Genomic DNA, 13,315 nt, shown 5'->3' on the forward strand with positions numbered 1-13,315 from the left:
AAGAAAAGGCCAAATTGCATAACAAATTTCTTTTCTGTGTTCACGGCTGAAGTGCTGGGAGCTGGTCCGCAGAAGACAAACGTCAATAGGGATGGAGGAGTAATAGAACTTGGATCGATTTTCAGAGGGTTTTGTTCGTGAGGAGCTAGCTAAAATAAAGGTAGACAAAGCAATGGGGCCGGATGGTGTACATCTGAGGGTGCTGAGGAAACTTATGGAAGTTCTGGTAGCTCCACTGACTGACCTTTTCAACGAGTCTCTAGAGTCGGGAGTGGTACCAGAAGACTGGAGAGGGCGGATATGGTCCCTCTCCATAAAAGTGGAAGTAAAGAATTACAGGCCGGTAAGTTTGACTTCTGTGGTAAGCAAATTAGTGGAAATGCTTTTAAAACAGAGAATGGTCAAGTTTCTGGAATCCTGTGGATTACAGGACTGGAGGCAACATGGATTTACTAGAGGTAGGTCTTGTTAGACAAATATGATCAATTTCTTTGAATGGGTGACCAGAGAATTGGATAGAGGATTTGCGCTAGATGTGGTGTATTTAGATTTTAGCAAAGCCTTTGACAGTGTTCCACACAGATGTCTAATAAATAAACTGAGTGCCCTTGGGATGGGTCCCAAAGTGATGGGCTGGGTCAGGAACTTATTAAGGTTGACTTGAATATAAGCTGGGGAGGGGCTACATTTTCATGTGTCCTGCCAGGATCTGCGCCCAGCCCCTCTCAATCCCTTCCCTGCCAAGCTCTGTATCCAGCCCCTCTCACTCCCTGCCTTGCCAGTTTCTCCACCCTGTCCCCTCTTCCTCCCTTCCAGGCTCTGCACCCTGCCTCACCTCCCTGCTCTGAACCCTGTTCCCTCTCTCTCCCGATGTCCTGCAGGCCTCAACCAAGCCTGCCTGGTCCAATCGTAGGCTGGGACAGGAGGGATCCCTCCTGTCCCGGCCTACTCTGACAGTTTCTGTTTTTTTACCACCCTCCTGCTGCCCCATATACCTTTTTGAATTTCTGGTGGTCCAACAGTTAGTGGGCAGGAGCGAGCTTTCTGCGCTCCTGCCCCACGCGAAGCCCTTCCCTGAATGGCTGCAGCCAGTTATCATGAGTTCCGCGAGAACTAGTGGCAGTCATTCAGCGACTGGATCAGCACTGGGCAGGAGCACAGAAAGCTTGCTCCTGCCCAGTACACTGCTGGACCACCAGGGATACAAAAAGATAGGCGGGAGGGAGGAAAAACAAAATTGTCAGTCAGGAGAGGAGACAGGAGGCATCCCTCCTGTCCTGGCCCACCAGGTTATATGGCAGGCCGGAGGAGGCCTGTAACTAGTCCATGAAGGGTGACCCGAATATAAGACGAGACTCCCATTTTTGGGCCATTTATTTGGCCCAAAAATCCCATCTTATATTCAAGTATATGCGGTAGTCATTTCCCTTCACAGTGACCCTACACAGTTGATTGTGGAGCACTGTGGAAAGAGGATCACAGGCAGACAGATGGAAATACACAACCAGGACTTGAAGTGTACTTTTTTTTTTTTTTCTTTCTTTCTTTTTCAGAAGCACCTAAAAGAATCAAACCAGTTGTCCAAGAGCATCTAGATGAGACAGAACTAGAGTTTAGAAGAACATCAAGATATGGTATTTCTTTACTACAGATAACAGCAGAGAGAATAATTTGAAAGCAGAAAGCTCTATTTTTGCTTCCTTTACTATGCTAAGGTGTTTTTTAAGAGTATCATCCAATTATATGCATGTTATAATATAGCACATAAAACCTAACCAGTGATTTTTAAACCTACTCTGGGGGGGGAGGGCAACCATTCAGGTTTTTAGGATATCCACAATGTACAGTATATACACGAGATAGATTTTCCACTGTCTTCAGAGTCTTCAGATGCAGATTTTTCATACATATTCATTGTGGATATCCTGAAAACTGGTGCTTTCATCGTGAACAGGTAAAAATGATATATAGAGAGGTGAGATACCTAAATATGAAGTCAGATTAATTGTATGTTTGTTTATAATGGAATTAGTTAGTATCAGAGCATTTGCAAATTGCACACAGTATGGAAATAAGGATGTATACTGTTCTATTTTCAATCATTTTATACCATAGTTGTCTGATGTTGATAAATAGCTGATGGGTCCATATTTAAATGCTATGGTTGGTGTTTTTCTTAATGTCAGCTGCAATTTTCAAATATATTTGAAAGATCTCTGTGAGATGATAAATCTAATGTAGGTCACATGGAATTTGTAGGTCATGTATAAATCTATATAAATAAAATCGATGTAGGTCATATGGAATTTGCTTAAAAATTGTGATGACAATTTCTAGTAATCGGCAAAAGGAATATCCATGCTACAGAAATAATTATTAATGTGGACTAGATCAGAGATACAGTTGTATTTTTAAAATTTATTTCTTGTGAATTTCTTTGATGTACCTAATTTTGTTATATGTAACAAGTATAAATAGAAAGAAAATAAAAAAAAATAATTAGCTGCTGGAAGAAACATGCAGCAAATTAAAGAATAGAAATCCTCTCACTAATTGGTTCACAGAAGCTGGCAAATGTCAATCCAAAGTTTTTTTTAAAAGAGCAGAAAACTAAATGATGATTTTTTGGATTATATCAAGTTTCTGAGAAGGAACTTAGATTTACCGTATTTTCACTCATATACCGCGCACCCGTGTAAAATGTGCACACAGGTATAGCGCGCGGGAACCTAATTTATGTAAATAAATTTTTATATACCGCGCACACCCGTATACCGCGCATGCCGCCCCGACTCCCGTCACCGCCCGACTCCTTTCGGCCGCCCCGACTCTCCTCTCCCCCTTGAAGTCCTGTCCCCACCCTGAAAGCCTGATGCCCCCCCCCCCGATGTCCGATTCATCCCCCCGCAGGATGTCAGAGAATGGGTGGGACCGCCGGAAGAAGAAGCAATGCAGACGCAGGGCTCACAGAAGGGCCGGGACCACCGGAAGAGGAAGCAGCAGGACAACGGTAGGAGCTTCTACATGATGGGGGGGGGTCGGGAGGCTGTGGGAGTGCGAGCGGTCCTTCGGGGTGGGGGTGCGAGTGCGTGCGAGCGGTCCTTCGGGGTGGGGGTGCGAGCGGTCCTGCGGGGTGAATCGGACATCGGGGGGGGGAACGATGTAAAAAAAAATTTTATACAACGCGCTCACGCGTATAACGCGCAAGGTTATGCACGGTTTGTAAAATCGTGTATAACGCGCGCGTTCTATGCGTGAAAATACGGTAAATGAAAGAAAAGGCTATGTTGTGCAATAAGATACAGAAGTGAAATACTCAGAGATGATATAGTATAGAACTGTGAGAAAAAATACATTTTTAAAATCTTAAAATAATTTGATCTCTAAAGACTGCATCGGATGGAGGAAAGCAGAAAATTTCTGGCAGAAGACCTTTCCAAGGGATCCTTTTACTAAGGCGCGTTATGGCACCCATTATATTCTATGGGCTAAATACTAAGGCTCCCATTATATTCTATGGGCGCCTTAGCATTTAGTATGTGCTAAATCGATTAGCGCGTGCTAAATTGGTTAACACGCTTAGTAAAAGGACTCCCCCCCTCAAAAGAGGTATTCCTGAGGCATGGCCAAATTTTATCCCATCAGCACGTATACCGGGTTGGCTGAAAATGATGTGCATAACTTTATCCGACTATATTTAGTACACAGATCTATATAAATAATCTGAATATTTAACGGAACATATCTGTTTACAGGCTCCCTGGTACTGGCCTTGGTGCATCCTGCAGGGTAGTGTAATGTGTCAGAGTTTGGTGGGTGTTTTGCTCACATAGCGATGTTTATTCCTGAGTCTAGATCAAGGGCTCTCAGCAAGAGCCTCGGAGACAGATGGTGCGTTCAGGATATCCAAAAATGAATGTGTAGCAGATATATTTACATATTAGTCAAGAGCACGTCACAGAATGGTGGATTTATAAATACAAAATTATAAATAAACATTGTAGTTTAAGGAGTAAAGATTGATTAGCCTGAAAGTCCGACTTGTTTTCAGCTTGCAAGGAGATGAGAACTCAACCTAGACCAGGGATAGGCAATTCCGGTCCTCGAGAGCCAGAGCCAGATCAGGTTTTCAGGATATCCACAATGAATCGGTATGAGATGGATTTGCATACACTGCCTCCTTGAGATGCAAATCTATCTCATGCATATTTATTGTGGATATCCTGAAAACCTGACCTGGTTCTCGAGGACTGGAATTACCTACCCCTGACCTAAACCATAGAATAAAAAAATATTGAACAGCTGACTGTGGCACAAATTCCACTTGCCCCATTATTCACATCAAAATATAGAGCTCACACTTTTTTCAGCAGTAGTTCAAGATTTTTTTTTTAGCCCATCCTTCCAAAGGAGCTCAGAATAGGTTACAAATCAGGTGCTCATGCATTTTCCCTATCTTTCCCAGTGGGCTCACAGTCTATCCAATGTACCTGAGGCAGTGGAGAATTAAGTGACTTGCCCTGGATACAAGGAGCAGCTTGGGGTTTGAACCCACAACTTTAGGGTGCTGAGGATATAGCTCTAACCACTGCACCACACTCTTCTCTCATGCAACACTCCACATTCAGGTACACTAGGTATAATCTCTCTTTCTCTCTCACTTTTTCTCTTTCTTTCTCTCTCACTTTTTCTCTTTCTTTCTCTCTCTTTTCTCTTTTTCTTTCTTTCTCTTTCTTTCACTCTCTCTCTTTCTTTCATTCTCTTTCTCTCTTTGTTTCACTCTCTTTCTCTCTTTCTTTCACTCTCTCTCTTTCTTTCACTCTCTTTCTCTCTTTCTTTCACTCTCTTTCTCTCTCTCTTTCTTTCACTCTCACTTTTTCTCTTTCTTTCACTCTCTTTTCTCTTTTTCTTTCTTTCACTCTCTCTCTTTCTTTCACTCTCTTTCTCTCTTTCTTTCACTCTCTTTCTCTCTTTCTTTCACTCTCTTTCTCTCTTTCTTTCACTCTCTCTCTTTCTTTCACTCTCTTTCTCTTTCACTCTCTTTCTCTCTCTCTTTCTTTCACTCTCTTTCTCACTCTCTTTCTCTCTCTTTTTCTTTCTCTCTCTCTCTCTTTCTCTTTTTCTTTCTCTCTTTCTCTCTCTCTTTCTTTCTTTCTCTCTCTTTCTTTCTCTCTCTCTCTCTCTCTCTCTTTTCTACTTGAGCAGGGTTAAGTGCCTAAGATCAAAAAGTGCAGCAATGAGATTTGAATCGGGACCCCCTAGATCCCATGCCTAGTGCTCTATCCAGTAAGCTACTCCTCCATTCCAAAGATTATTTTGAAGCATCAACTAATTAATAAATACACACTTAGGGGCCCTTTTATTAAGGCGCACTAACCAATTTAGGGCGGGCTAAGGCGCCCATAGAATATAATGGATGCCTTAGGATTGAGCGTGCACAAATCTTTAACCATGCGCTAAATCGGTTAGCGCGCCTCAATAAAAGGACCCCTTCAACTGGACTAGCTGAGATCCCCAAAGTGCTCTAAATCCCCACCTCCCAGAGGACCAGTCGCAGGCATTCCTGCCCTGTCTCCAGGCTCCTATCCTTGCCAGCATTCTCACTGCTCCACCCCCCACCCACCCAGTCTCATGTTTTCCTCCACATTTCCAAGTTCATTGAAGACTTGATATAAAGCTTAGGAGAGAACTATCAAAATGGTTTACAATTTCACCCACTCTCTTCCTCCCACTGGGCCCTCTGGCTTCAGACCCTGTACCATTTGCTGGTCCTGCATCAGTCTATGTCTGCCAGATGTTTCCAGTGAGGGGAGCATGTGTAACCCTAAAGACAAGTGTATTTTATATGTCTATGTACAGATATAATTTTCACAAATAAAAAGGAAAAAAAAAATTTCTTCTATATCAGTGTTTCCCAACCCTGTCCTGGAGGACCACCAGCCAGTCGGGTTTTTGGGATAACCCTAATGAATATGCATGAGAGATTTGCATATAATGGAGGTGAAAGGCATGCAGATCTCCTCCATGCATATTCATTGGGCTATCCTGAAAACCTGACTGGCTGGTGGTCCTCCAGGACAGGGTTGGGAATCACTGAACTAGTCCCCACAGGAACTCAATTTCCCTGTCCCTTCCCTGTGAGTTTTGTTACTACCCCTGCCTAAGCTCTGCCTTAAACACACAAGCCTCAAACACTTATGATTTTAAAGTGTTTGAGGCTTGTGCAGATGAGGACGGAGCTTAGGCATTGGTGGAATGAGGCATTATGACATCACAACCTGAGCTCTAGAATGTTGTCACTTATGATTTTAAAGTGTTTGAGGCTTGTGCAGATGAGGACGGAGCTTAGGCATTGGTGGAATGAGGCATTATGACATCACAACCTGAGCTCTAGAATGTTGCTACTTATGATTTTAAAGTGTCTGAGGCTTGTGCAGATGAGGACGGAGCTTAGGCATTGGTGGAATGAGGCATTATGACATCACAACCTGAGCTCTAGAATGTTGCTATTTATGATTTTAAAGTGTCTGAGGCTTGTGCAGATGAGGGCAGAGCTTAGGCATTGGTGGAATGAGGCATTATGACACCACAATCCAAGCTCTAGAATGTTGCTACTTATGATTTTAAAGTGTCTGAGGCTTGTGCAGATGAGGACGGAGCTTAGGCATTGGTGGAATGAGGCATTATGACATCACAACCTGAGCTCTAGAATCTTGTCACTTATGATTTTAAAGTGTTTGAGGCTTGTGCAGATGAGGACGGAGCTTAGGCATTGGTGGAATGAGGCATTATGACATCACAACCTGAGCTCTAGAATGTTGTCACTTATGATTTTAAAGTGTTTGAGGTTTGTGCAGATGAGGGCAGAGCTTAGGCATTGGTGGAATGAGGCATTATGACATCACAATCCAAGCTCTAGAATGTTGCTACTTATGATTTTAAAGTGTTTGAGGCTTGTGCAGACGAGGACAGAGGTTGTAGGAATGGGGCAGGGATAGGAAAAGAACTAGCCAGGACGGGAAAATTAGTTCCCGTGGGGACGGGGACAATTTTCTCTAATGTGAACCTTGAGCCACATCTTTCTTAATGGGACACATCCTTTCAGACAGCACCACATCAAAGAAATATTCACACTGCATCAGTCATATGTCCTGTATATATAATTATCCACTTTTTCTCCTATAACAGGGGCAGAGGGGATGCAAGTCTTCTGTAAGGGGCAATGTTACTGTTGAAATGAACTCTAAATGACAATGAATAGAGTTGTTGCAAGAAAGTGCTGCAGACACCAGTCTGAAGTTGCATTTATTCAGTGAAGTGGAATGGTTGACGGTATATACAATTAGAAATGCAATCTGTGATCAACCACTTTCCTAATTCCTAAGAAATGAGGTACTAACCTCTTAATGCAGATTTTGAATTGAACATTCGGCATCATAGGGAAAATCCATTTTCTCTAAGGCAGAAAAGATTTTGGCCATGCCAAATCCACATGAATAGATCCAGAAGTGAGGTACTGGTCATAGACAACGGTGCGAAAGACAAAAGCGGCACGCACTGCGCTCAATTGTCTGGGCGTGCCTTTGTCCCGGCGCGCTTTTGACCTGACACCGAGGTACTGTCTAGTTCAGTGGTTAAGTGGTTCTCAACGGGTTTTCAAGATCACTCTAATGACTATGCATGGAGCAGATTTGCATGCCTGACACCTCCATTATATGCAGATCTCTCTCATGCATATTCATTAGGACTATCCTGAAAACCCAACTGGCCTGGGGGTCTTCCAGGACAGGGTTGGGAACCACTGGTCTTGTTAATATGTTAAGAATCTCTTGCGTTCTACTCTGTTCCAGGCAGATGGATGTTGAGGCTCAGATGTCACCTACAATACTTACTGTTCCCCTTTCAGGTTCCTGCTGGAAAGGCAGAGTACGGGGTTCCAAAATCTATTAATACCTTCCTAATTCCTCCGGCTTCTTTACTCCAAATAGCTGTTCAGTCTTTAAGGGAAATTGTATGAACTCCTTTTGGGATTTTATATATATTCCCTACTGCAGTAGAATTCACTTCTGATCACAGAGGATTGCAAACAGTATAGGTTTTCAGGATGAATATGTGTGTGAGAGATTTGCATGCATGCTACCATCAATGCATGCAAATATCTCCATCGCATATTAATTAAATGTATCATGAAAACTTTATTGTATCTTAGTTCTCAGAGACCATTGTTGAACACCACTGGACTGAAACACAGATTCCCACAGAGATGGACAGTCATATCATTCTATGTGTTAAGGAATAGATTTCTAGAACTAAGAAGACTTGAAGCTTGCTACCTTTTTTTTGTTTGAAATGATTTTTATTAGACAGAAAATAAAGTGAACATACAATGCAGGCCAACATGGCATATAGCAAGAATTTTATTCATCCTTGAAATGTGCTGTTAATTTTTTAAAAAATAAATCTTTATTGATTTTCAAGTAGTAACAGTGCAATACATATGAATCTGAACATATAACAAATCAAGAAAAGCACTTTGAACTCACACATATTTAAAAGTAATCTTTTCCCCCCACTCCCTTTATTTAATCAATAATATAATACAATTATTCTTCCAATAACCCACTCTTATTTAAAGTAGTAATATATTCCCACCCTGGATGTGTAAGGAAATCAGACAAAAATTAAAGAGAAACGACAACTACCCTGTTTCCCCGATGATAAGGCAGGGCCATCAAATAAGACAGACCCCCCTTTTTAGAAAAAAATGTAAAATAAGGCACCCCCCCGCAAATAAGCCACCCACCGATACCTGCGCTTACCCGAATCGGGTGGGTGACTCCGTGTGGTCCCTCCGTCTACCGTATTTGCCTCCATGGCTGCGTGCCGTGCCTCATCATGAAGTGAAGAGGAGGAAGTGACAGGACTGCAGCGCGCGCACGTGACTCCGCGCAAGGAAACACAGGCAGCTTCCCTCATCCCTCCCTAACGGAGACTGCAGGAGTTTGTTCACGGCCAGAACATCCAAAAGTGAGACACGCAGACAGGTTTCTTTTGCTGTGAGCAATACCACTTACTGTATATAAAGTCTGTTTAAAATGCATACGGCATATAAACAATGGTTTCACATTGTCAAGTCCCCTCTGATGCTGCACTACAGAATAATCTATTTACTGTGTTTCCCTGATGGGGACATTAAATGGTACAATATATGGTATGATGGATAAAGCTGGCCATACACGGTACGATTTTTCGGCCGACCGATTCTTCAGCTGTCAAATAAGACAGCCCCCCCTTTTTAGAAAAAAATGTAAATAAGGCATCCCCCCGAAAATAAGCCCTAGAGCATATTTTGGCCTTCCAAAAAAAATAAGACAGTGTCTTACCATCGGGGAAACAGGGTATGTAGAAGCCATAAAAGGTGCCAATCGACCTCACACCAAGTTAAATATGCCCCAATATCTCAGCATTCATTTTTTTCATATTTGTAGCTGGAGCATAAGTTCGCTCACCAAAAAGAGAAGTTAAGGTGATCATAGTTCTTCCTATTACGTGTTATCATCTGCATGGCTATTCCCATCATAATTAAGAAAAGCCGGCATTTATAACAATCCATAGGGGGTTTAACATGTAATAGTGTTCCACATATTATGACTTCGTAAGTCAATGGGATTGATGACTCAAGTACAACATTAATTTGACCCCATATCGACTTCCAAAAATGAAGTATCAAAGGACAATAGAATAACAGATGATCCAAAAGTCCCTATATCAAGATGACAATGCCAGCTTCTATTAGATTTAGAACTGTTTAACTTTTGCAAACAAACTGGGGTCCAAAAATCCTATGCAACAAAAAAAAAAAAAAACCCCAACATGTTTGTCTCATAGATGCTGACCCTGTACACCTCATCCTCCAAGTTCAAATTTGTGGCCATCGAGACGCAGAAAATATACTGCCTTATCTCAGTGCTACAAATGTCTAAGACTAGATTTTGGTTTTTTATTCACGAATATGTGCTGTTAAATTTTGAGTTTGTTGGCTGACTATCAGAGGATCTGTCCAGACCCTGGTGCTGAAAAGCAGCAAACCATACTTTAAAAACCATTGGATATATGGGTCATTCATATTGCTCTTATGTTTGTTCTCTAGTGGTACAAACATAGACTCAACTTCTAAGTAGTCCTTGAATGGTCAAGACAGCAAGCTCATTTTAGCCATGTTATTCATCTGTAGGAGTATTTTTGGCTAACCCTAACTGGCTAAATGTTTAGCTGAAAGCTTCTCTCCACCTGACTGCTTCGACTATGTTCATTTTAATTCATTCATATTGCAAATCAGTGCTAAGACAGCTGCATCCATACTTCCACTTACCCTGTTTCCCCGATGGTAAGACACTGTCTTATTTTTTTTGGAAGGCCAAAATATGCTCTAGGGCTTATTTTCGGGGGGATGCCTTATTTACCCATGAAGAAGACTACAGTACACAGTTATTGTTGAAAAAAAACAGAATTTTATTACCTGTATTGGATGTTCTGGCCGTGAACAAACTCCTGCAGTCTCCGTTAGGGAGGGATGAGGGAAGCTGCCTGTGTTTCCTTGCGCGGAGTCACGTGCGCGCGCTGCAGTCCTGTCACTTCCTCCTCTTCACTTCATGACGAGGCGCGGCACGCAGCCATGGAGGCAAATAAGGTAGACGGAGGGACCACACGGAGTCACCCACCGTACCACCCGATTCGGGTAAGCGCAGGTTTCGGTGGGTGGCTTATTTGCGGGGGGGGGGTGCCTTATTTTACATTTTTTTCTAAAAAGGGGGGGATGTCTTATTTGATGGCCCTGCCTTATCATCGGGGAAACACGGTATTAGTAGAATAGGTTGTCTCAGCTCCAGCGTTTGCTGCGTGCAAAAGGTGAGGTAATAGAAGGAGCTAAGGGGAAGGGGTAAAACACGGACCTCGCAGATCTAAACCCATACGGCCTTAAAAATCTGAGGTCTGTGTCGGTCCGTGTCCCTGCCGCTTGTAGTTTCTGTCGCTGACAGACCTTGATTGAGATTTTAGCACTGACGGATCCGTCTCAGCATAGGGAGGGAAAAGTGTTAGGATCTGTCAGCGCTAAAAATCTCTTCGAGGTCTGTCAGAGCCAGGTCTGTCAGAGCTGGAGCGGCAGAGCAGAAGCCAAGAGAGCGGGGACATAGGTTTTGGACGTGCGTTACGGAAAAGAAGTCTCCAAACTCCAGCATTAGTCTCTGGCTCTGACAGACCTCGAAGAGATTTTTTAGCGCTGACGGATCTTAACACTTTTCCCTCCCTATGCTGAGACGGATCCATCGGCGCTCAAATCTCAATCAAGGTCTGTCAGCGACAGAAACTACAAGCGGCAGGGCCATGGACCGACACGGACCTCAGATTTTTAAGGCTGTACGAATTTAGATCCGCGAGGTCCGTCAGGTCCGTGAGGTCTGCGTTTTACCCCTTCCCGGAGCTAAGTGAGGCTCTTGTTTGCTATAAAGCAGAGAAAATGACAGCAAATAAAAATCATACGTTCTATCCACACCAACTGCTAAGCTATACAATCCCTTCCTCTCCCTCACAGATCCTCTGTTCTTGTCTCATGTTCTCTGTTCTCTTCTCCCTTGCCTCTGCTGGGAGGATGCTCTTTGCATTCACTGGCAAGAAATACATCCTTAGTTTAGTTTTGATACTGTCCTTTTTAACTCTTCCCTATAAATCCTCATTCTTTTCTTTTCCTCATTGCAACAAGGTTATAAGAAGTGGAGGCTAACACTCTACTACAGCCTCTACACAAAGGGGCTTATCTCTTGTGCATGTAAAACATGGAGGTGTCTCCTCTCCTTCATTTCTTCCAAAGCGTACATAGTTAGATCTTAAGTCTGTCCCCATGTGCTTTCTGATGAAGACCTTTGACCATTTTAGTAGCTGCTAGAGAATGACATGGGGGACAAATTTGCCCCCGTCCCCACAGGAACTCAATTTCCCTGTCCCATCCCTGCAAGTTTTGTTGCTGTCCCTGCCCCATTCCTGTAAGCTCTGCCTTAACTGCACAAGCCTTGAACACCTGCGATTTTAATGTGCTTGAGGCTTGTGCAGATGAGGACGGAGCTTGCAAGAATGGGGCAGGGACAGGGAAAGAATTTGCTGAGACAGGGTGGGAAAATGAGTTCCCGTGGGGGGGGGGGGGCGGGGAAAATTTTTGTCACCGTGTCATTCTCTAGTAGCTGCCCTCTGGAGGGACTCCATCCTATTTCTAACCTTTTAAAAGTGTGGTCTTCAGAATTGCACACAGTACTCCAAATGAGATTTCACCAGAGACTTATACATCTCTTTTTAGCCTACTGGCCACTTCTCTCCCTATGCATTCAAGCATCCCTCTGGCTCTCACCATTGCTCCTTTAACCTATCTGGCCACCCTATGATCATAGCTCTTCTTTCAAGCAACGAAGAACTTCACCCCTGTATTGTGCTATTCTCATGGGATTTTGCAGCACAAACAAATGATCCTGCATTTTCATTAGCATTAAATCTAAGCTGTCAAACTCTAGACCATTCTTCAAGTTTTGCTAGATCCCTCCTCATGTTATCTACATGTTAGTCTACATCTGGATAGACCGAAATCATCTAGTATCAGCTCTAACCCTTTCATAGAAATTTTGTCAATATGTTCAATTAAACCTCCATTTCTCCTGCCAGCGAAGGAGGTCTGTATATCCCATTGATATAAACAGATGTTCCATGCCCTCTTTCCAGATCAACTCACAGATTCTGCTGGATGGTCACCAACTGGGAACCATGGGTACATGCCTCAAGATCTTCCACCAGAGGCTAAGTTAAAAATTTCCCATACCAATTCATTATTGTTGATGAGGTGCTTATAAGGGCAGTGTTAAGACTCTCGAGTTTTTGTTGTGAGTTTTCCCTGAAGTTCAGTGTGAGCAATGAAATGTCATCTAGAATATTGTGTACAATTCTGGAGACAGCAAACAAAAACAGGGGAACAACAAAACCACAAAAAATTACCAAAGAAAAGGAGAATGGAATTGTCCAACAAAGAATGATGTGCACTGAATTAGTGTCCACAAAACTTGTCTGTAGATGTATAAATCTTTTATTCTTGCAATCATGGTACAATCAATGATTCAATGACTCGACATGTACATGTTTCGGCCAACAGGCCTGCATCAGGAGTCTTAAGAATCATAGAACAAATGAATATCTGCATAAAACATGGACGCTATTGCCCGTTTCCAGGTTCGAGACGATTTTATTCGTGATTTCTACACCTCTTTTCAAAATTGTT

At 42.8% G+C, this 13,315-nt stretch overlaps 1 protein-coding gene across 2 annotated transcripts in view; it reads left to right on the top strand.

The window, feature by feature from the left end:
* The window catches only part of ABCG4 (ATP binding cassette subfamily G member 4), a 131,470-nt gene that overhangs the window by 39,333 nt on the left and 78,822 nt on the right, over window positions 1-13,315 (top strand). Inside the window, exon 3 of one of the 2 annotated variants that reach the window (XM_033918125.1) lies at window positions 1,554-1,634. The exons of the other annotated variant lie outside the window; for it this stretch is intronic. Coding sequence (XP_033774016.1) covers window positions 1,554-1,634 — 81 coding nt within the window. The remainder of the gene's footprint in view (window positions 1-1,553; window positions 1,635-13,315) is intronic. 2 annotated transcript variants of the gene reach the window in all.

This window comes from Geotrypetes seraphini, chromosome 13 (assembly GCF_902459505.1).
Source record: "Geotrypetes seraphini chromosome 13, aGeoSer1.1, whole genome shotgun sequence".
Lineage (NCBI taxonomy): Eukaryota > Metazoa > Chordata > Amphibia > Gymnophiona > Dermophiidae > Geotrypetes > Geotrypetes seraphini.